Genomic DNA, 24,302 nt, shown 5'->3' with positions numbered 1-24,302 from the left:
AGCCAGACTACCTTAAAGATTATTTCTTCTTTTAGATGTAAATGAGGATCAGAATGAACGGAGTATTCCCATTACCAGAGGTATGATGGTTTGATTCAGACCTATAAAATGTAGAGGCTTTTTTGATTAAAAACTTCCAGAGGGCAAGGCAGAGCTCCAGGGAATAACAGTACTATCTTGCCTGTACCCTAGGTACTTGCCCAATCTGAATTTTAATTTTATGTGGAAAAAGACTTTATTAATAAAAGCATTGTGGTTAAAACTTTGGAAGCACAAAATGCTAGTGTAGGGAACAGAGCAGCAGGTTGTCAGAATCCCTTCTGTCTGCCTAATTACACTGATTCTGTACTTAAAACTCTGCATATTGTCCTTATACTGATGTTTCTGTCAAGTTAAAAGTCATCATGGTTTGCTGGAAGAAGTGGAAAGCATGAAACCACTAACCAACTCTGCACTGTGCTATTTATATATCTATCACAGTTTGGTCAATCATGGAAAAAAAATTCTGGAGAAAACTAGCCACACAACAGTGAGTACAGGCTGTATTGCAACAACACAATACACAGCAGCCATCTACAGGCTCTGGTGCAATCAGCTGAGTATCACCCCTTAATACAGGGAGAGAATTTATTTCCTTCTCATTAATTTTCTCTCTCTCTTTGTAAAATGGTCACAAAAATTAATGAGTTTGACATAAGTGACACAGTGTAAATTGCATGAGAGCAGGTTTATAACTCAAATACAAAACAGTTTTTCTTCTCTTCCTCCTAAGAGGATAGGATTTCTATGGGAGTAGCTGTACCAATACTCACTCCATATTTGGGAGAGCAGTAAGATTGCCTTCGGGGAGAACAGCTGTTCTTAGAACCATTTTCATTGCACTAAGATTAGTCACTAGTCCTTTGGGAACTCTGTTTCTCCAAATAATCCAACACAGAGAAAACAGAAAAGAACTGATTTAACAACAAATGTCATTACAGGCCTGGTTTAGGTGAGTTTTTTGTGCCCAAGCAGTAACAATTTGAAGATGTGCTGTTTTAATGATAGTTAAATCTCACTGAAACAACAAATAGGCCACATGCAGACATGCAGGGGCAGGATGTTTGTGGTGTCACAAACTGCACACAGAAAACATTAAAATGTGCCCCGTGCTGCAAATTTGCAGTACGTGGCCAAAATTTGCTACCAGGATTTCTGGTAGCAAAAATCTCCCAAAACAAAAACAACCTCCTCCTCCCCAAACCACCCAGAAGAAAAAGCAGCGCAACACATACATAACAAGCATGCATCAGTACGCACAGAGGATAGGCTGTCCAGAGCAATGCTCTGGCTGCTGTCCAGGCCTCCATGCTGCCCAACCTGTGCCCCTGCTGCTCCAGGCCACCAGGTAAGACTGCTGGGACCAGCATCAGTGTTGACCCCAGCATCCAGCTCTCCCTGGTTGAAGAGCTAGTAGGAGCTGGGCAAGGGCAGTTTGCCTGTTGCAGGACAATTTGTCTTGCAGCAAAGCTCACACGTAGGGACGTGCATTGTGGAAATTTATGCCGCTGCAAGCACGTGCCCCTGCATGTCTGGAAGTGGCCATAGAGTCCATTAAATGCAGATGCTGTACTAATTGCCTTATGCTTATCTTAAGCCAAGTTGCTTTTTGCAAGTGAATGAAAGTTTTCAGTTCTTATTGTATACCAGTTCATTAGGATGAATATTTATATGACTCAGAAATCCTCTCTCCTAGGATAAACAGACACCCCTGTCTAATACCATGAAACATTCAGTCAACAAGGGTAAGATCAGCCAGAAACATGGGATTTTGGCATAGTTTAGATACCTAAATCCAAAACTGAAATCCTTAACATACCTGCCAGTAATGTTCCCTATGCACCTGAATTTCTGCACATATCTGGAATTGCCAGTATTTTGCTTGGTCTGAGCAGTTTCGTGTCCATTTCATGCCTAATCCCATTTGGGATTCTCCATTTGTATTTCCATTCTGAGGACCAGAGGTATTTCTCCTCCAGAATCCCTGGATGGTGAACTCTATAACCCTCTTCAGGGATGAGATGTCTTGATGTCATGTTCAAGAACTGCATAGAGAATCAGAGTAATTCCTGATATGTTATGTGACAATTAGCTAAATTTCAATAATCAGTACAAATAAACTGCTAAACTTGGTTTTACAAGCACAGGCCAGAACAAGCTGCATTAGTAGGTACAATGTCTATTATGCTGAGGATCAGTCTATACTACAGCATAGTGTAGAGCAGTGGCACCCAACCCACAGCTCACAGGGTGACATATTGCTGATACTGCTCATGACTGCAGGGATTATAAAGTTAAAACCAAGGTCAACAGGGAAAGTAAGATACAATTTTGCCTGTGGCATGTTATTTGCTTGGTATTGTTGTCCATGGGCCAATGAAGGTTCGATACCACTCAGGGTTGCCAACCCCCCAATTTTCTTTTTTTTTACTGACAATCTGCAAACTTTTTACTGACAGCCAACCTTTTGTACTGACGTATGTTTTATGTATTGTTTTCTGCCAGGCCCTGGATGGCAGTAAGAAGGGCTAAGTTCAAATTTAGAAGTTTAACACTTGGGTGCCTTGAGTCCCGCACGGAAACACAGGAAAATACATTTTAACTGAGTGTTCTGAAGTGAACAAAACTCTACTCACAAGCAATGTTCAACTAAAACAGGGTTTATTACGGGGGGGGGGGGGGGGGAAGGGATAAACGCATGACCTTGGAGAAAACCTTAGCCATTAATCATTAAGTGAAACTCAAATAATTAATAATCTCAGTCAGCAAACCAAGCAAGGGGAGCTACCACCTAGCTCACTTTTCTGGAAGGGAGGCTCACCCATGGCTGCTGTCTGGGGGTTCTACCACCTGTGCTAGCCAAAAGTAACCCGCAAACAGCAAGATCTAGGCCCTGCCTACCTTTGTGGTGAGCAGCTGTTATAGCAGGTAATGGCAGACAGGATGCAGCAGCAGTATGTGGCTACCAAAAGGAGGAGACCACGAAGCCCTGACAGAGAACTCCCCATAGGGCACCAAGTTGCGTTCCAGCTCAGGGTGCAGACAGAAGTGACAATTTTCGTCCAATCTGGCCAGAGAAAGCAGTTTCAGCTGTGACCAAACACAAATGCACGGCTGCAGACAACTTAAAAAATGGCCTATCAAGTGAAAATCTGACCCCTCATTGCATGAGGTATCAGATGAAGGCATTTAAAAATACAGTGTCTTTTGTAACTTGTGTCTGCAGAGCTCCCAGGCTGTCACTGTTTTCAGAATGGGAAGAGGAAAAGGGAGTGGAGGAAGTTCAGTTTGGGGTGGTTTCAGCCCCCCCCCCCCCTCGAGGGTGGGGCAGGTGTATTGGAGCTCCCCAGAGGGGAGGGGGAGCTCCAATTCACCCACCCCACCCTTCAGCACCAGCTGGGGAGCCCCAAGAACAAGCTCCCTTTGCTGCCTTTTGTCCCTCCCATTATGACAACAGTGAGCACTGGCAGAGAGCCATGGCCATTGTTGTGGGAACCTGGCTGCAGGCTCCTAGCCCACAGCTAGATTCCCCTTCCCCTGGAGCCAACAATGAACTTCTCTTTGGTCCTGGGGTAATGGCGGAAAAGGCTCTGAGTTACAGCTGGGAGCTGCACTTCTGTCTGCACTGTGAAACACAAGGTGGCACTGCTCTGCTCTGTCCATAACACTTGCATCCAGCCTCATTCTGATGGCACATCTTCAATCAAGTTAATGATTTTGAAACTTTTTTTTACAAATGGCTCAACTTTATCTAGTGGATTTTACAGACTAGCATTTGAAGCCTTTTTTTTTTTAATGGACTATCCAAAAATTTAGACAGCGGCAGCCCTGATCCCACTACTGCAGAGACACCCAAGCTAGCTCTACATGAACCAGCCAGGATACCCACAACAGTGGCAGCGGCACAGCCCCAGCAGTTCGGAGCATGCCCCAGGCTGGTTTACTGTGTCAGGAAAGGTCATTCCTAGTGTTGCCAGGTGTACGCTAATCATCCTACTTATACCCTAACTCCAACTCTTGTACCATGTATGATTGATAATGATAAAAGCGTTCAAAAGGTACGATCATTTTTGAGGCAGTTAACTGATACAGCATATAGAAAATACAAGTCACTCTCCGGTTTGCCGTCAGCACTTTCTTATGCCGGCTTGCGTCGAAATAAAAGACAAGCTTCAACTTTGGTGACCCAGTTGTCACTCACTCACCGGAGAGTCGGTGAGCAACAGAAAGTCAGTAAGAGACTTATTTGCATGGGCACAGTCGTTTTTCAGCACATATGATAATTTTGGGCTTCCAATAGGATCGTTTTATATTTAAGGCCTGGCACACTGGTGGCTCCGGTCTCAACGTAAGGGGGCCGCCCAGGGTTGGAGTCCCACGCCGACTCCTGGCGGGGCAGCCCGGGGGCTCAGCCCCTCAAGCCCGCCTATTTTGAGCGCTGGCGCAGGCGGCTTGCTGCAGGCTTTCTGCCCGTACTACACCGACGTCCTGCCCGGGAAGAGGCGGTGGCGGGCGGGTCTGTGGCCGCGGGGCCGGCCCTGGAGCCTTGCAGAGACAACGCGGGCTGAGGAAGTAGCCGTGCGCTGCGCCCCTGGCGGCCGCGCGGGGACGGACAAGCTCTCCGGCGCGGAGGGGGGGCGGGGGTGACGGCACAGCAGGGCCGGGCCGACGTCAGTTCTCTCGGAACTCCGTCGCGCATGACGCGAGCGCTCGAGAACCCCGCCCCCCTTCGTTGTCGCGCAGCAGCCGCAAAGTGCCTGGCAGACGCATGTGCCTCCCTTTTCCTGCTGTTGCCAGGCCGGGGCCGGCATGGGGAAGCGGCGGGCGCGCGGCCCGGCGTTAGCCGGCCTCAGCAAACGGCAGAAGAGGCACCTCCGCGACTTCGGGGAGCAGCACCCGGTCCGCGACGCGTGAGTGGGACCCACCCGTGGGTTTAGTGCGTCATCGGCACTAGCAGTGACGTCAGTCTGCAATCCCCCTTCCCCCCCGGGCAGCGGCCGGCGCCCTTCCAGCAGCCTGGTTGGGGCGAGGCGGGCACAGCTCCTCCAGGCCAAGCCGTCCGGCTCCACAGCCATGGACCTACTCGCTACCACTGCCCTGGTGCTGCCGGGTCTTGCTCGCCCTGCCTGGGTCAGGCTCCCAACAGCCGGGGGGTAGACATGAGGTCATGCCCATCAGAGGTCATCTCCCTGTGGTGGGCATGAGGTTATTTCCCTGGAGACTGGTTATGAATACTGGAGCATTCACTGGTAGCAGTTATGTGTGAGAGGGAGACCCAGAAAAATCAGAAAAAAAGGCTGAGAAGCGCTCTAGGAACTTTTCTCTTGAGAAGGAAAACGATTGGGTTTCGAGGGCTGTTGCTACCATCTTTTATGGACAGTGGTAGTGATCAAGTTTCACAACACAAAATTCAAGACGTTTCTAATAATTTCACTTTTCGTTCTTGCGTATCTGACAGTACAGAAGTGCTAAAGCCAACCTCTTCCTTCTCATGAGACAGATGTAGAAATGATATTGGTTGACTGGTTTATAGTAAGATTTGTTGACAGTGGTTTTATGTAGAGTTTAGGTTGTGGGTTGGGGTAGGGATGATCCTGCCTCAGGCAGGGGTTTGGCCTGGTTGACCTCTGGAGGTCCCTCAAAGCCTGACTTTTCTATCATTTTCCTGTGCTGCCATCATATGATGCCTGGTCACCTGAACCAATTGGCCCAAACCTGTCATTCACAGTCACTATTGGGGCCTTCTCTTGAATGGCTCACTTCACCCCTGGCACTCGGCTTCAGCCTCCAAACTTGGTTTTAGCTGCAGGGAGACTGAGGGCCTTCTTGCGTGGTAATTTTGGGTGGCTCCTGGAGCTCATAACCCCTGGATTGTCTGCACATTAACACCTGAAACTTGTTTTAAGCACTCGTTATTATGGCTCAAAGTTATACCACTCTAGGGCAGCAATTCCCAAGCTGTAGTATGCAGACAGCCCTGTTGGTGGTATGTGTTAATGGATTTATCATAATTACTTTATGACAAAAATATGCTGGTGATACTTAAGATTGAACTGAAAAATGTGCTGGTGGTACTTACGGTTGTATCATTTTACGTTAGTGGTGCCCAATCTGTCAGTTTGAGAACCACTGGTGTTATCTCTGATCCATGTTACCCAGCTCCTGTTTCGCTATGGTATAGCCACTCTACCCTCGCCTTCTGGCCTGGATAAAGCCTACTGTCCTCCTACCCTTTCCAGTATCTCAGATCCCTGCTCACTATCCCTACTGCCTCCACCGCTGTGCTCACTTGTGGCTGCCCTTGCTCTGTCTTTCCTAGTAGAGAAGGGTTAACCTGCCTGCCCAACCAGTGCAGCAGCTCAGCTGCAGGGATAGCCTGGCAGGTTAACCCTTCCCTACCTGCTCCCCTGGGACAGACATCTGGGCAGCTACAAGTAGGCAGGGGGAAACTGGGGGCAGGGGGCAAGTCTGTAATGGGAGAGGAGATTCTTTTTTTCTAGTCTTCCAGGCCCCTGCTGGCCTAAACACGTGACGGCTCCAAAATTGAGCTAGCACTAACACCCATCAACATTTCTGCCGCTCACAGTGTAAGGGATAACAAAGTCCTTACATTCTTTTGGATAATATAGATTACTCCCTTTTCCCTAGCACTCATTGAAAACTGAAATTGATTTCTGTTTATTTCTTCAGGGTTTCTGGAAGAGAAGTCACTCAAATTTGTGAACTGGTAACATACTCTAATTGTTTTTCATATTCTCCTTTTGTATTGCTGTTATACAAATTATACAGATGTAATGGAAGCTGTCAGACAGGATGAAGTTATTTTAGCTCTCAGGGTAAATTGCAGATAAAAACCTCGTTCCAGAATTTTTCAGTTGTGTTAAGAGCAGCTAGGGAACATGGAAGAAAATATTTAAAATCAAACAAAAACAAAGTTTGCAGTCCAAGACTTACAGCTGTGTATGAAGTCAAGAGAGCCAGGCAGTGACACTGAATGGAAACTGCCCAAGCTTAGTGTTTAATATCTTGCATTTCATTCAGCAATAATGATGACCAACCCATTAGACTTCTAAACTTGAGTGTTAAAAATAAATGAGTTATACAAACCTCAGGACATTCCTTTCACTTTACCTTGGTGACTGTTGCCCATTATAGAATCACAGAAAATTAGGGTCGGGAGGGACTTCAGAAGGTCATCCCCAACTAGATCATTCCAACTGGGGCTTTATCAAGCTGGGCCTTAAAAAACCCCAAGGATGGAGATTCCACAGCCTCGCTAGGTAGCTCTTTCCAGTGCTTCACCACCCTCCTAGTGAGAGAGTTTTTCCTAATATCCAACTTAAATTTCCCTTGCTGCAACTTGAGACCATTGCTCTTTGTTCTGCCATCTGCTACCAGCGAGAACAATCTAGCTTCATCCTCTTTGAAACCCCCCTTCAGGTAGTTGAAGGCTGCTATTAAATTCCCTCTCAGTCTTCTCTTCTCCAGACTAAATAAGCCCAGTTCCCTCAGCCTCTCCTCAGAAATCATGTACCCCAGCATCCTAACCATTTCTGTTGCCCTCCATTGGGCTCTTCCAACTTGTCCATATCCTTTTTGTAGTTGGAGAGCCAAAACTGGACACAATACTCCAGATGTGGCCTGACCAGTGCAGAATAGAGGAAAATAATTACTTCTCTTCATCTGCTGGCAATGCTTCTACTAATGCATCCCAGTATACTGTTAGCCTTCTTGACAACAAGGGCACGCTTTACTTCTATCCAGCTTCTTGTCCTGTGTAACCCCCAGGTCCTTTTCTACAGAGCTGTTGCTTAGCTAGTTGGTCCCAAGCCTGTACTGGTGCATGGGATTCTTCCGTCCTAAGTGCAAGACTTTGCACTTGTCCTTGTTGAACCCCGTGAGATTTCTTTTGGCCCAATCCTCCAGTTTGTCAAGGTTCCTCTGAATCCTAGCCCTGCCCTCCAGTGTATCTCCTACTCCCCCCAACTTGGTGACATCCGCAAGATTATGGGGTAAAAAAAATTATTTTCATTCTTCACTAAATTATATTTCTCCTCTCAGTGAAGACCTACAGCAATCCTAATTTTTCTTATCCTGGTCTGTAGCACTTAATTTTCTTTTTTGGTTGTGGGGGGTGGTGGTTAGTTTTTTTGATCAGGAGGAATCCTTGCTCTCATCACTTTTCAAATGGACGAGATGACTTCAAAACTTTGAGGGGAAAAATAAGTTGTTCTTCTAGTTTCTCTTGGCAACACACTAGGATCTGGCTCTGAGTCAATGTCTTCTGGTTGTGAAGTAGACTAAACTAGAGCAGGTTTCTATTCATGCTCCCTCTGTGTGCTTCTTTTTTGTATATCAGTTTAGTGGAATTTGTTGCCTGTGTAGACTGCAGACATTCTCATCTTCTCCCTGACCATGGGTTAGATTGATAGGGTCAAATCTCTGCAAGTTCACTGAGATAAAACATTTCAGGATTAGATGCTCCTAGAGTCAGTATTTAAAAGCCCAGTGACAAGAGTTCACTGTTGAGATATTGGTGTCTAAATGTACAAACTCTTCTATTCCTAGACAATTTTCGTGTTCTGACCTGGGGAGATTGTCCTTTTGTACTGTGCACAGACTTCCTTTACAGGAAGGTTTCCTAACAAGAGTTCATTTAATATGAACCTCATGAACAGAGTCAAAAAGAAAGCAATATTGTACCAATATCTGTTGCCAGTGTTTCTTGCTTACAGTAGTGCTTTGTTTCTAGAGTTGCATTTTTCAGAACTCTTAAGTTCTCTGAATTTCATTCCAGCGCTTACATGGTACTGATTGCACTTGGAGAAGGGGAATTAAATTTGCAGAAGTACTTGGGGGAGAGAGCCACACAATTTATAGTAAAATTAATGGGATTTTTGTATTTAAATACGCTACGATGCTTTTAGAATTTTTTTTGGCGGGGGGTGGGGGGGTCTGTCTTAGTTCGTTGAACTTCAGAGATGCAATGAAACTATACTAGTCTGTTCAAAAGTAGAACTGGAAAGCAAGACTTAAAATGGGAGATGCTGGGTTAAATATGCACATTAAGTGAAGATGCTGTCACTATGCTTATATGTACTTTCTGTAAGCCTGTGGGCTTTTAGGAGCATGGTAAATGACCAATGTTTTGTGTTTTAGCCTGAGAATTCTGATCAATCGAGTTCAGAGAGTGAGGCAGAGAATGAACCAGAACGTGTCTCAGAGTATCACAAGCTTCTGGCCTTGTTAAAAACTGTTCCGGGTGCTGAAGAGGAGGAGGAGGAGGATGAAGATGAGTCTGAAGAAGGTGATGAAAGTGAGGCAGAAACAAACAGTGAAGGGCCTCAAGAAGTTGGAGGTACAGATGAAGAAGATGATGAGAGTGATGTGCTGGGCCAGGAAGAAGGTAGTTTTATTTTTTTCAGATTTATTAGTGATGTTTGAATCATAAAGTACAAACAGACTGTGATACTGGATCCTAGAGCAGCTGGGCTCTCTGCTGGGTTTCTTGTTAGAGGTGCATTTGCTTTGGGCGCGACTGTGGGGCTTGAGATGAAAGTAGTTACCACGTCTTCTGTGCCTCGACTTTCCTGTGGCAACAACTATTAGATGCATGCAGTTGTTGAGACACAACTCTCTTGTACCCTGGCAAGTAGCCAGCCTTTCCTGACCTCCCATCCAGGGAATCTTCATGCTGTTTGATTCTGTTACACATGGGCAGTCTGGAGGCTCTAAACTCTGCTTTCCCCCATGGCATGATCTGCCATAGAAGATGGGGCAGGATTTACCTGTTAGAGAAAATACTACTTTCTGCTTTGCAAGGAGACAGTTGTATTTATGAGGTCAGCAAAGAATCCTGGCAAAGAGGTGTCAGCTTTATGCAGCTTTTACCCATTTAAAATAATGTGTCTGTTTTGCAGATGGGTATTCTGGTTGCCAAAGGTATTATTTTAAAACAATCCTGAAGGCAACACAATATGGTGCATGTCACATTTGGCATGTGAGGTGACAGAAGGTAACACATGAACCTTCTGTTCTTTGCTCAGAACAGAGCGCTTGAGTACTTGGAAAAATATAAGTACAAAGCTGAACTAGTGTTAAAATCTAAGCAGTAAGAGTCAGGTAACTGTACAGAACGTTTCTCCTAGGAGAACCTAACCTATTTCTATCTCCAATAAGTCACAGCTAAAGACGCAATAAAGCAGGCAGTTGGCCAGGAGCAAGCTGATGAAACGGATAACTCTGGTGACCCAAAACATGGAGCAATTGAGGAGTTCACTGATGTGAAACATGAATCTGAATTTAGCCTGGAAACCAATTTCATGGAAGAAGAGAGTGGAGATTACAGTGCAGCTGAAAGAGAGAGCAGCTCTTCTCGAGAGGTTTCTGAAGGTAAAATTTGGTGCGTGTGTGCAAGTGTGTGTATTCAATGAGCTGTCCCCAAAGCAGGTTCTCCTGTTTGCAGTCTTAATGTGCATAACAGTCTCTCTATATTTATATAGCTTACTCCTTGGGGCATTTGAATTCTTGTGGTACCTTATACGGTTTGTACTCAGCCAGTTACATAAGTTATAGTTGAAGCTAATGTGGATGTACATTTTTTAATTCAGTCTTGGGAGTATCTTTTTCTTTCTGTACTTGTGCACAGCACTCCAGTAACAGTGCTCTGTGCATAACGCTTGTTAGGATTCATTGATTTTTCTTTTTTTTTTTAAAAAAAAACATCCAGCCTTGGTGTAGAACCCGGGTTGTTGGTGTTGGAAAATCTACCACATTCCTTTATAACTTTTTTTCTTGTGATTAATAATAGGGCTGCGCAACATTTTGCTGGCAGTTTCATTTTGATGCTGTTTCGATTCATTTCGAGCTTAAAACGGTGAAATCAAAACGAAGCGGAGAGCTTTGAAACAGCCTTGAAACGAAATGAGGCAAGTCGAAACATTTCAAAATGTGAGTTTCAAAGCTCAAGCTGGGCTTGCCTGCAAGGAAACACAAACTAAAGTGAGGAGAGGGAAGGGAAAGTGGTGGGGAAGGAGTGCTCTCATTATTGACTGTGTAGCTGGCCAGTGACTGCCATCTTTCCCTGAGGTCTCTCCCAATCCCAGTGCTCTGGGGGAGGGATGGAAAAACTGCATAAAAGGCAGCATTGTTTGAACTGCCCTGCTTTCTGCAGCATTGTTTGAACTGCCCTGCTTTCTGCCTTGGGGTCAGTTGAGTGAGGGCGCACCTTAGCACGTGTGTACACACACACACACACACACACACACACACACAGAGTCACCCACCCATGTCACGAGTTTTGCCTGTCAGCAGCTAGAGGTGCAGGGCCCCAGAACCCAGACTCCTCCTGCACCTATCTCCTTGACAGCTGGCAGGCTTCATGGCTGCAGCAGGGCCTAGCAGGCCTGCAGTTTTCACCCCCCTACGCTGCAAGACAGACACAGTCCCACAAGCACCCATGTTATGAATTTTGCCTGTCTGCAGCTAGAGGTGCAGGGCCCTAGAACTCAGAAGCCCCTGCACCCATCTCCTTGAAAGCTGGCAGGTTTCGTGGCCTCTGCAGGGGCTACCATCCCTGCAGCTTTCACCCTACTGCGCCTTAACACACACACACTGTCACCCATGTCATGAGTTTTGCTTCTCAGCAGCTTGAGGTGCAGTTTTCCCCCAAGCCCCTACGCCTATCTCCTTGAAACTTGGCATGCTTCATGCCCTCGGAAGGGGCTATCATTCCTTCACATTTCTTCCAAATCGGGCCAGAAATGATGACAAAGTTATAGACTGTTTTGAGTTTCCCCATTATAGCTTATGGGCAAAATGTCAAAACAGCGAAATGAAACAGAACAGCGGTTTTTAAATGAAATGCTGTTCCTTTGAAATGAAAAGGCGCTGTTTCACACAGCCCTAACTAATAACTCTTACTGGGTTTTTTTAAAGATAAAAAACAAACAAACCTTCACTTTGTTTCAAGTCTTGATTTGTCTAGTTTCAATTTCCAACTATTATATCATTTTTATGTATTTGTCTGCCAGAGAAAGCACTCCGTTACAGAATTTCTGTGTTCCACATGGGTAGGTATTAACTGTAATCAAATCACTTTACCTTCTCTTTAATACTCTAATTAGATAGAGCTATACTTAGGATGTCTGTGGATGGCACCAACAAATAGCTCAATCCTGTTGCCATCTTCCACTGATGGCAATACTAATGGTCCTACTAGCATGGCATTGTGTGCCTGTTAGTTTGTTCTTTTGGCCCCTCATTTTGCTTCCTTACAGAACAATTACCTTAGCTATCACAAGGCCAGCAGACTCGATCAATCAATCAGCAAGCTGTGAGTCAGTTTGTTGACTGTTTAATAAGAGCTCTGAAATTGTTAACTATGGGACTGGCTAACAGCAGTCAGTTTTTTTTCTGTTTATAGCTGGATTTGCTGCTGCGGCCAGACAGCTAATGCTGCTGCCCAGCAGTGGTTGAGGCAGACTTCAAAGTGTGACCATGCATCATGCCTGCCAGGCAAAGAAGTGTTTGCCAAATGACTTGTGATAAAGTGCATCTTTTTGTAATATTGTATGTTTCTTAATGAAAAGGTTGGGCTCTCTTGGCATATGCCAAGTCTGTTTTTATCAAAACTGTTATCAGGATCAGCCAATCCTTTAATCTCATTAAAACTAACTCATCTTTCTCAAAAGATGTCATTTCCATAAACCCATGCTGACTGACATCAAATGACATCGCTCTTCTTTAATTATTTATTAATCCAGTACTCTAGCAGTACTTTCATCATTTTGCCCAGCACTGAGGTCACTCTGACTGGCCAGTAATTATGTGAATTATCCCACCCAACCTTTTTCAAGTATTGACACATTACAAACTTTTTCTGTTCCCCTAGGCTTTTGAGACTTCTTGAAAATCATTGTTAAAAGTTCCTTAAAGTTCAGATTGTGTAGAAGTTATCTAGACTTGCTGACTAATAATTATGTAACTCTTCAGGCACAGAACTCATGATATAAACCAGTTGGTGGAAACCTTTTTGGTAGATGTGCTACAAATTAGCCCCTCATCATTCCCGAGTACCGCTCTGGTCTGCTTCCTCTACCTAATCTTCTGCTTTGCTTTCTGCTCCCTATTCTATATTTCCTGCCCGATCTTTTCTGCTTCCTGCCCTGTGCTCCCTGCCCTCTCTGATGCTCTGGTTCCTATTCCTTCCTTGATCTACCATGTGCCACACACAGTGGCTGTCCATGCCATTTGCAGCACTCAGGCCACACAAGTTGGCTACTCCTGATACAAATCCATCATCTAGCTTTTTTCGTAAATATACAGATAACAAAAAATAATTGTTGACTATTCTTCTGCATTATTGACAATTCTATCATTTCCCTGTAGCAATAGAACAGGGGCGGGCAATTATTTCGGGCGGAGTGCTGCTTACCCAGTTCTGGCACGCTGTCGAGGGCCACATGTGTAGCCCTGCCCCTTCACAGGTACCCCGCCCCCTGGTCACCATCTTGGGACCAATGTCCCAATGTCTTTGGTCCTAAGACACTGGGACATTGGTCCCATATCCCGGGGCCAGCACTGGTGGGGCACAGGCTGGCAGGGGCGGGAGCCAGGCTGGCCTGCACCAGCAGGGAGAGGGGGGAGCTGGCCTGGCTCCATAGAGACCCTGCCGGCCAGGACCTTGTACTCTTGTCACCCTTCTCTAGGCCCTGCCGGCAGTAGCCCTGTGACACCTGTGCAGGCCCTGTGTTCCCACTGGCTCCCGCACCTGCTCACTCCCAGTGCCCCCCAGCCCTACGGTACAGGCAGGGGGCAGTGCACAGCCCCGACTCCCTGCTTGCTGGCAGGGAAGAAGCTGGTGCTGAGTGCAGGGAAAAGTGGCTCCTTGCCTGCCTCATGGCCAGTGCTCCCTGCTGCAGCCGCTCGCAGCCCACATGGGGCTGTCCTGATCAGGCACAGGCAGTGCCACATGGGCTGTGAGCGGCTGCTGCGTGGGGCACTGGCCACAGGGTGAGTGAAGGGCTGCTTTTCTCCACACTCAGCACCAGCTTGTAACTTGGCTTCGGGCTCACCTGTTAGGGCTGCGCACAGCGGCAGCAGCTGCAGCCCCCCACGTGCCATACTGGGCAGTGTTGGCTGCTGCTGCCCGTCCGGAGCACGCGCTGGACAGCCCACAGGTGGCCGTGGCAAACAGTGCCTGGTGCAGCAGGTGGGGAGGGCTGCAGCCGCTGTTGCCACGTGCAACCTTGACAGGCGAGCCTGGAGCCACATGGGGCCCAGGCTGGCAGTGGGATCGGGTTACAAGGTGGTGCTGAGTGCAGGGGGTAGGAGGGGAAGCAGCCTCTTGCCCGCCCCATGGCTGGCGTCCCACACTGCAGCCACTCTCAGCCTGCCTGTGCCTGCTCAGGGCAGCCCTGCGCAGGCTGCGAGCAGCTGCAGCATGAAGTGCTGGCCACAGGATGGGGAAGGTCCACTTTTTCTTCCACACCGGGAAGGAGCCCAGGGGAAAGTGGCCCCTCCCCCGCCCCGTGGCCAGCGCTCCCTGCTGCCCCATGTGGGCTGCGAGCGACTGCAGTGCGGGGTGTCGGCCACAGGGCAGGCAAGGCACCACTCCCTGTGCTCAGCTTTTTCCCAGGCTCCTTTCCTGCCCAGGTCCTCCCCTGCCCCTCCCCCCCCCCTCCCCCGGAGGTTCCAGTTCGGGGCAGCCATGTGGTCGCAGGCCAGAAGCCCCTCTGGGGCTTTTGGCTGTGGGGGGCGGGGCCGTGCAAGCCCTGCTGTTGTGGGAGCCCACTGGGCTTCCCCTGGGTCATACTGCCCTTGCTTCCTGTCATTTTTGACAGGAAACAAGGGCAGAGAAATATTAATTTTCTAAATTTTTTTAGGGTCCTTGCAGGCCAGATAGAATGGTCTCACGGGCTGAATCCGGCCTGCAGGCTGTATTTTGCCCACCCCTGCAATAGAACAATACCCTGTTAATTGTTTTTGTTCCTGATGTATGTTCTGAACTCTGCCAAGTCTTTTTTTTCACTGCCTTCTCCACATCTTTTGCCAATTTTCTAGAATTTCTAGCTTGTAATTTTTCAGCCTCCCCTCTTTTCCTATGTGGTTTTTTGTTTTTTTTTCTTACTATTTTCCTTTTTGTACCTGCTTTTGATTCCCCTCAAAGTCGTCAAGGTGGTTTTTAAAAAAAATTACAACAGATTAGCAATCTATCTCTGTTTTGGTTTTCTGGGTTCCTAGTGAAATATTAATTGGTTTCCAATTATCATGAACACTTTTATGTTTAGATTCTTTCTTCCAAAGAGAGACTAAAATATTCAGTTCTTTATGTGCTCTCTCACACCATCAAGGAGAATTCTTAGCTCCTAAGATGGTAGCAAACAAAGCTAGCTTGAACTTTAAGAACTTACACCCAGTCTACATTTCATTTCTTGAAATTGGGAATATGTTAGAGTGAGGTTCTCTACCCATGCTTTGGCTTCTTTAGGGTGGTTTAAAAGACCAAAATCATGTAAAGTTCCCCCTAAACATCCTTTATGTGGTTGGGGGAAGATTTCCTTAGTTCAGCTACTGAGAAACGTAGTCAAAAGTCTGCTTCCTAAGGATGCCCTCACAAATTCTGATGTACCGGGTATGCTAGGGCATGCAGTGAAATTCTGGGCAGTTCTGTTTCCCATAAGACAGTCATGGCGAGCTGAGAGAGGACAGGGGAAGTTGTCCAGCTCAGGGTTGGTAAGGTACAAAGTGGGATGTGAATTGTATGCTGTGCCCCAAGAAACGGAGCCCAGAATCTCATCCCAGACATTATGGAATGTTGAGATGTGAAACCTGAACTCCTGTACCATGCTACCTTGTGTATGTAATGTGAATACTTCTGGTCTTTTCAGTGATGTACCACATGTTGGCACTGGAAGATATTCTGTTCCCATTTCATGTTATGTGGCTTTAACATTTAATGGCGTGGCCTAAGAGAGAAGCCCTACGCTTGCAGCATCCCTGGTGACATTTGGTTACCTCCATAGAGCAGCAGGCGACACTAAATCTGAGATGCTCTCTGCCCTCTGATAGTGTGGAAGCACCAAAGGGCTGTACTATGACCAGGGATCCTGGTTTTCCCTGAAAAAAAAAACCTAATTCCCTGGTAAAAAAACCCAAAATCGGTAATTAGAATTAAAGCCCAGCTCCCCTGGCCTTGCTGGTGCCCCTCGCCTCCCACCCACAGCCCCAGGTCCCCCAGCTGCCAGAGCTATGGACCCGGGTCCACAGCCCCCTAACCCAGCTTCCCCCTGCTGCGGGCTCTGGTGGGCTGGCTCCCTGCCACCACACGGACTCCCGGGGGGGGGGGGGGGGAGGGGGTTCTGCACCCCCCAGATCTGTACCTGGGGCAGGCGCAGGCTGCGGGCTTGAGCTCCTGCCCTGCTTTCATCCCTCCACAGCCTCCGGAGACCAGCAGGTATGACCTGGCATGGCTGGGGATCTCCTAGCTGCTGCTGGCAATGTGCCTTCAGCTCCTGCTGCTTTGAGGTGTGCACATAAGAGGCATGTTGCCGGGGCAGCTGGGGGGTGACGAGTAGCAGCAAGGAGATCCTTGCGTGGCTCCGCTGCTGCCTTCTGCACTGGGTTGTGTCCACCGGGCTCCGAAGGCCTTGGGGGAGGAAAGCAGGGCAGTAGGGAACAGCAGCTAGCAGCTTCTCCATGTGGCTCCACTGTCCCCTGCCACCCTGCTTCCCTCCCCTGTGTGGCTCTGGTGGCCCTGGGGGAGGGAAGCAGAGCAGAAGCCTGCAGCCTGCACCTGCCCTGGGTACAGATCTGGAGGGCACAAGTCCCCTCTGCCCCCAGGAGTGCGTGCAACAGGGGAGGCCACCCTCCCCTGGACAAGCCACTCATGGCTCCGTCCTGCTCCCTACTGGGTCCCTGCAGCTGTGCATTGCAGCCCCAGGCCCCAAGCCCCACCCAGCCTCAGCCCTGCCCAGCTCCCTCTCTCTTCCACTTAACTCTGGAGCTGCTCTGCAATCTGTGCACCTGGCACCCCCTGTCTCTCTGCTTTCCTCCCGCTCTCTGCCAGCCTGCAGAGAGCTCATTGCAAAATGGCAAAATCCGCGGCTATCTCTTGTAAAATGAGAAATCTCAGTTTGCCTCCGGTAGAAAGTAAAATCTGCGGTTTACTCCATTTTTCTGTGGGAAACGGAAAACCCAGATCCTTGATGATTACTTAACAGTTTGTTGTTGTTATCACAGCAGTATTGCTTGTGCTCATTGCTTTGCATTTTAACAGGAACCTCCTGTTTTTCAGATGCAGAATGAGGCACATGTTGGATGTGTACAAGCATTACGTTTTGATCATCCTAACTGAGCTTAGGGAGAGAGAAATGCCTAGGTGTGCAAACATTTGCAAGGCTTAGGTCACCCTAAAAGTCTAATGTTAGTTCTCATCATATGAGAGCCAACTTTAGATTGGCATGGGGTTAACCTGAGCTAGCAAGGGTTAACTTGGCCTAGTGAATGCTTGGATGGGTCCCCAAAACAGTTCAGATGCTGAGAAAGCCCAACCGTTCTCTGAAGCTTCAGGGATGAGCTGTTTTTACCACCCCTCCCATCCGCCTACCGGACTTACCTGCTTCCAGCTGCCTGCACAAACGTTTGCGCATGGCAATCCTGACTCGGGTTTAGGTGGCTTAAACCAAGCTGTCTAGACCTGAGCCAGGTCTTCTGAGTGCTTGTTTGCACCTATAGTCTATAGTCAAAGAGGAGAAATGAGAGTTTCTAGAACAGCAGCAGACATGGATGCATGTTGGCAGGGAACAAATTTCTGTTCTGCTCTTATCACGAGGTAGTGAATGGTCTTGGATATATGACATATGCCACTGCTGAGACTATCTCGTTCTGGAGTCTGTAAAACCAGTAATGGAGGAAAGAAATCTGTAGGACATGCTCAGTTAGCCAAACTCTCAGTTCTTTGAATGGTGACTTAGTTTTACTAACTGGTAACCACTGTTGTTGTGTAACACTATTCTCTCTTTAAGCTTCATTGAATTCAGTACTGTATTTGTACGTGGGTTAGAAAAATAATTTTATGGATATTGTGCAATGAATTAGTCTTTCAGTTTTACTGTGAATTAATATTTTGACTGGTATGGGTTTAATGATATGTATCATGTGTTAGCCTGTAGCATTCTTCACAGGTGAAAATGCAGTATCTTACCAGAACAAGTTCAGCTGGAAAAGAGAGGCTGTACTATATTGTTATTGATATCCTGTTCAGTTGCATCATTTGGAAGATACCCACAGCATTGTCACAATTTGGAAGCAAAAGGATCTGGATCTGGATAACCTCAGGAAGTTCTCACTATTCCGTTATAGACACTAGGATTATCTATATGGTGGGCATTTTCTTTATTCAGTGAACAGTCCTGTGAAATATGGTCATTACACAGGTTCTGAATTTGAGAAGCTATACATGTGATCGTGTATGCCACTGTGCCTGCATGACTACTTGCTACGCTTTGCAATTCTTTGCTTAACTTAAATGAAAATCAGCTCCTTGAAGTCCTGGAGTTCTTCGCAGGGAGATTGACTCTGACTTGTCTACCCACCTCTAGGGAAATCTTGAAAAAATCTCATTTGATTAATTTTTTTCCACCATAACCCAAACAGGAGTCGCAGCATCAGCCAAAAGCACTGCACATATACCAGAATTTTTTTTTTAGAGATTTAAAAGGCAAATGAGCTCATTAAGGACAATCCTATTGGCAACTGATTTCATATGCAAGGAACTGAGATATTAAATGATGGGCATTGCTATGAAACTCTAAGATAATTTACTACACATTTGGAATATTCTCCCTTACCTTATATCAAAAGTTGTAACCTTATTTACAGTTGTGGTTTTTTGTTTGTTTGTTTGGAAGATTTTCTGTTTATACAATAGTGGCATTTTAATTTAGTTCATGTACAGAATATTTTATATTGTGTACAAGTAGAATGTCTGTTACTTCCTAGTGACTTGCTATGTGTGGCTTTAAAAATCACGTCTGACTCAACGTGCAAAACCCATTCAGAAATACTATTAGAGTTTTAATCATAATGCTTCTTGATTTTTTTTTTTAATTTTTTTTTTGAACTAGATCCATATAGAGCACATATGAACAAAGAACTGGAAGAAAAAGAAATAGAAAACATTTCAGCATGTTCTAAAACTACAAGTCAGTTGAAGGTAATATTGTCTTGTTGCCTAGTCCTGAGTTTATAGCATAATTGGATTGTTGGTGAAAGTTAGTTCTTTTGTATGTATTATTATTCCACAGTTGCATAGTTGGCACTGGACTAGATTCAGAATGTTTATTGGGTGGTGGAACTGGTGTTGTCAGTGTTCAGATAAAATCCCAGCAACAATTCATTCTTCGTTTATCTCAAGCTAAAGTCAAAATCAAAGACCAGTTCCTGCAACTGATATATGTGAGTACAGCTGAGAATCTAGGCCTTAGGGTCCAGTTTGTAGTATATTGAAATCAGTAAAGGTGTTGAGTTTTGATGAGGGTAACATTAGCCGTTCCAGGTCTGATTTTTTGCGGGGTGGGGTTGGGGGGTGACAAGCAATTTCTGTGATAGGCCTCCGAGCTGAAATCCTGTCATTACCATTTGAATTATCCAGCTGGAAACTTTGATCTTGTTCTATGGATTTTAAGATAGGAAAGGTGGCTAGACTAGATTCAAGGTGGACAAAATCTGGCCCAGCAAGGAATTTTATCTGGCCTGTGGTGGATCCCTCAGCCTGGCCCAGGCTCAGGGTACAGCCCAAACCACGGTCCATGCAGCTAGTGGTGCATGCAACCCACTGCATCCAGGCATGCAGCTGACTCCCCGGGTACTGTCCCATCTGTCCTTCACCCACCTCTAGGGGGTGCCAGACAGTGGGTGGGTGGGGTCTCAATGGAGACCAGCCTGGGACCCGTGCAGGCATGACACACTTAGCTGGGTAGATGGGATGGTGCCCATCCCCACGAGAGGACAGAGAGCAGCATTTGGGAGCAGGATGGCCAGGGCTGGAAATGCAGGGCAGTGATAATGCAGGGCTGGGGGCCAAGGCATGGGGCAGATCTGCAGTCCGCTCGGGCAGTGGATTGTGGCTCTGCCATGGCCCGCGCTGTCACCGCCCTGCGATCCTGGCCCTGGCCTTGTCTGCCCATTCCACTCCCAGACACCACTCCCCACCTACTTGTGTCCCCATCCCATCTGTCCACCTGAGCATGCTCTGCTTGTGTGGGTCCCATGCCAGTCTCCATGGAGACCCTGGGATCACCAGGCAGTGACAACATGGAGTTTTGGTGAGCTGTTGCAGGCTGGGGAAAGAAAGGGATGAAGATTCTGACTTGGTCTGCAACACCGCACCAAAACTCTCTGAGTGGCCCTCCAGCCCAAATAATTGCCCGTTCCATGGACTAGAGAGAGAGTTTCAGAAACTCAGGTTCATCCAGGGCTTTAACCCTGGGCATGTGGCATCCAAAACAAGAATTAGAGTAAAAAACCAAAGAGCCCTGGCCCAAATCGCTATACTCTGATTTAAGTTTTTATAACTAAACATTTTTCACTAGGGCATCTTGCATGGGGGATGGCAATGAAGTGAGTCCAACATATCTCACTGACAAAAGGGAACTCCTCTGGGATGCTCTTACTGAAATCTGTAGGTGTGGTTTAAGGGCCCCTCTAGGTGAGGGCATAATAGGATCTCACGCGATTCACGCAGTCGCTCCTCTTGCTGTACTGTACATGCATGGCAGGAGGTGTGACTGTGGGATCCAGTGTCAGAACCAAGCACACCTTATTGCTGGTGCAGAGGGAGCCCAGGATCATGCAGCAGCTTATGATGCACCCCTACAGCTAGGAGCCCCCAACCACAGGCATATAGCTTCTTGCTCCACATTCAAATTTTAAAGCTAGATAGAAACCAGCTATGAACTTATTACACATTTTCCAGCTCTAACTTTAACTTTATAGCTGAATGAAGCTTCTTAAGGTGTGATTAGTTAATTTGCACATGTAGCCAGTCTAAATTAATTTTGCAGTTAACCAGTTAATTGTGTAAAACATGCACAGGTTTCCCTCGCTTTATGTAGGTTCTGTATGTGCAAATTTGCTCTTATGCAACGACTCTTTTTTTTTTTTTACCAAAAATTCATTATCTGCAAGGTAAATTCACTCTTTTGTAACTGGTGTGGTGGAAGCTCACAGTCATCTGCTTTGTGCGGTGCATTGTGGGAGTGATGCGTATCAAAATATAGTCTCATTTGTGGATCTGTGCCCCTCGTTTGTTGTGTGCGACACGTCTCTCTGTAGGTGCCATCCCCATTATGGCTTCTTAGCGTCCCACTAGCTTATCTCCTACTCCTCTCCCTGGTCCATCAATGAAGCGCAAGAGAACTTTACTAACACTTACAGGTGGCCATCAGATCACCCCTGAGCCTGCGCTTTTCTAGGCTAAAGAGCCCCATAGCTCTCAGCCTGTCATTGTAAGGTCCGTTTTCCTGACCTCTGATCATGCGTGTGGCTCTTCTCTGGACTCTCTCAAGCTTCTCCATAACCTTTTTGAATTGTGGGGCCCAAAACTGGATGCAGTACTCCAGCTGCAGCCTCACAAAGGCCAAGTACAAGGGGAGAATGACGTCCCGGGATTTGCTTGAGAAGCATCTATGGATGCAAGCCACCGTTTTGCTTGCTTTACTAGCCGCAGCATTGCATTGAAGGCTCGTGTTCATCTTGTGGTCAATGATGACCCCCAAGTCTTTCTTCCATAGTGCTAGCCAGCGTAGCACTGCTGAGCCTATAAGGATGCTGCAGGTTTTACCTCCCAAGGTGGACAACCTTGCATTTTTCAGTGTTAAACACTATCAGGTTCTCATCTGCCCATTTGCTGAGCCTGTCTAGGTCAGCCTGGATCGCCCTCCTGTCTTCTGGTGTGGATGCTTTGCCCCAGAGTTTGGTGTCATTGGTGAACTTGGCCAGTCCGCTTCTGACTCCAATGTCCACATCATTAATGAAGATGTTGAACAATATGGGTCCAGGGACAGAGCCTTGGGGGACCCCACTGGTCACAGGGCACCATGATGAGTGACTTCCATCTATTACCACCCTCTGGGTCCGATCACGGAGCCAATTTCCCAGCCAGTGGATCGTGGCGGACCCAAGGCCACAATTGGCCAGTTTCGCCAAGAGGTGATCATCAAAGGCTTTTTTGAAGTCAAGATATATGACATCAATTTCTTCTCCCTTGTCGAGGTGATAGGTCACCTGGTCGTAAAAGGACATGAGATTGGTCAAGCGAGACCTACCTGCAATAAACCCGTGCTGGCTATCCCTCAGGATGTTGGCATCGGCCAGTCCATTAAGGGTGGCCTCTTTAATAAACTTTTCTAAGACCTTCCCTGGGATAGAGGTCAGGCTGATGGGCCTGTAGTTTGCTGGATCCACTTTCCTCCCTTTCTTGAAGATAGACACCACATTGGCCTTCTTCCAGTCTTTAGGCACTTTACCAGAGCGCCAGGAGTTTTCAAAGATATACCAGCATGGGTGGAGTCCCACCAGGTCTCCATTATCCCTATGATGTCGTAATTATTTTTTTAAGCAGGAGGACGAGTTCCTACTGCTTATTCCCCAAGCTCCTGGCATTTGTGTACAGGCAAGCAAGTGTCCCCTTGGGGGCTCTTGCCTTGCCTACAGATTGTACCAGGGCTAGAGCAGGGGTGGGCTCCCTCAAGTGCCTTGGCCTGCTGGCTTTGCAAGGGTTGCTCAGCGGGCCAGCAGCGGTGGTAGTTCCCCCATCCCCCAGTGGGTTTAGTTTAAAGCCTGGTGAAGCAGGTCAGCCAGTCTGGCTGAGAAGAGCCCTCCTCCCCAGTGAAGAGAGATGGAGGCCGTTCCTTCCCAGCAGCTCGCTGCCTCTCTCACCAAAGAGCGGGCTGTGGTCATGGAAGCCAAAGCCTTCCCGATGACACCAGTACTGCAGTCTTTAGTTCACTACCTGGATCCTCCTCTCCCTCCTCAGCCCATACCCCGAGGCTGGGAGGATCAAAGAAAACACCACCTGTGCTCCCAGGCCCTTTAGCCCCACTCCCGAATCCCTGTAGCGCCTCATGACCCGACTGGGAGTGCTCCGAGCCGTGTCATTGGTGCCCACATGAATAAGGAGCATGGGAAAGTGGTCTGTGGGCTGGAGGAGCTCTGGGATCTTCTCCTCAGTGTCTCGGATGCGGGCCCCCGGGAAGCAGCAGACTTCCCGGGCTAAGGGGTTGGGGTGGCAGGTTACCCCTTCATTCCCCCTCAGGATGGAGTCTCCCACAGCTAATGCTTTGAGTTTTGTCTTGGGGAGAGCGGGGGTGGTAGCTGCAGTTGAGCCTGTGTTGCCTGCGGAAGCTGGCAACTCAGCAGGCTCTGCTGGGGCTGCAAGAGGTTTGTACCTGTTGCTCAGCTCCAGCGGGGCAGGGGCCTTGGTGCAGCAGGCCTTAGGGCCCTTAACCACCTTGGTCCATCCCCCTGACTGGACAGAGTGGGAGGTCCTGGAGGGAGACCCTGACTTTAATGTTACTTTCATTGTCAGTCAGCAAAGCAAATACTTTACCACTCCCAATCTTTTGTAGGACTTCACATATTTTACTACTGATATACTCTGCCTATTCTCTCCTGTTTCAATGCTTCTGTAAAAAACTGGTTGAGATGTTGTTATCACAAAGCTTATGATTTCTTCTCCCCACACATTTGTCCATCCATCTGTAAGTACAGTGCTTCACTGACTTTTCCTTGCACAGGTTGCATTACACGTTCATATTCTGACTCTAAAAGAGGCTTGCTCAAAGAATGTCTGCTGGGCAAATGGCATGGTGGTCTTAGTAATTTAAAAGCTTCTTGCTAGTATGTATTTTATGTATTTTCAGTTATTGACAATGGTGTCCCAGAAGAATATATTGCTCTTGCAAGAGCTTGGTCGATTCCTTCCCCCCCACCCCCTCCCCTTGGATTTTTAGGTGTCATCTTGTCTACAAATGAAGCTACTGAGAGTCTTTTGCATACAGTTGGTTGCAGTATTTGGTTACTTGAGGGTGTTGCTTGGGCAACCCTTTGTGATGCTGATGGTATAGAAGAAACAGCAGTAGGAGAACTTCTGGATCGAGCACATTGGAAAGAGCTACTTGCGCTTTCATCATCATGATCTACCTCCTCACTTACACCCATGAAGGATTTTCTTAATGTCTGCAGGACACTTTTTACATACA

At 47.2% G+C, this 24,302-nt stretch overlaps 1 protein-coding gene across 3 annotated transcripts in view; it reads left to right on the top strand.

The window, feature by feature from the left end:
* The first annotated feature begins 4,727 nt into the window (after window positions 1-4,727).
* Window positions 4,728-24,302, top strand: part of UTP25 (UTP25 small subunit processome component) — a 33,222-nt gene continuing 13,647 nt past the window's right edge. Inside the window, exons 1-5 of one of the 3 annotated variants that reach the window (XM_019483226.2) lie at window positions 4,728-4,949; window positions 6,730-6,766; window positions 9,199-9,445; window positions 10,219-10,431; window positions 19,167-19,255. In XM_019483226.2, the coding sequence (XP_019338771.1) occupies window positions 4,849-4,949; window positions 6,730-6,766; window positions 9,199-9,445; window positions 10,219-10,431; window positions 19,167-19,255 (687 nt within the window). In that variant the 5' untranslated portion in view covers window positions 4,728-4,848. The remainder of the gene's footprint in view (window positions 4,950-6,729; window positions 6,767-9,198; window positions 9,446-10,218; window positions 10,432-19,166; window positions 19,256-24,302) is intronic. The other 2 variants (XM_006266025.4, XM_019483227.2) reach the window with 2 other exon arrangements.

Source organism: Alligator mississippiensis, chromosome 1 (assembly GCF_030867095.1).
Source record: "Alligator mississippiensis isolate rAllMis1 chromosome 1, rAllMis1, whole genome shotgun sequence".
Classification (NCBI taxonomy): Eukaryota; Metazoa; Chordata; order Crocodylia; family Alligatoridae; genus Alligator; species Alligator mississippiensis.
Note: the sequence above shows the minus strand (reverse complement) of the source record. Positions and strands in the feature narration are given on the sequence as shown.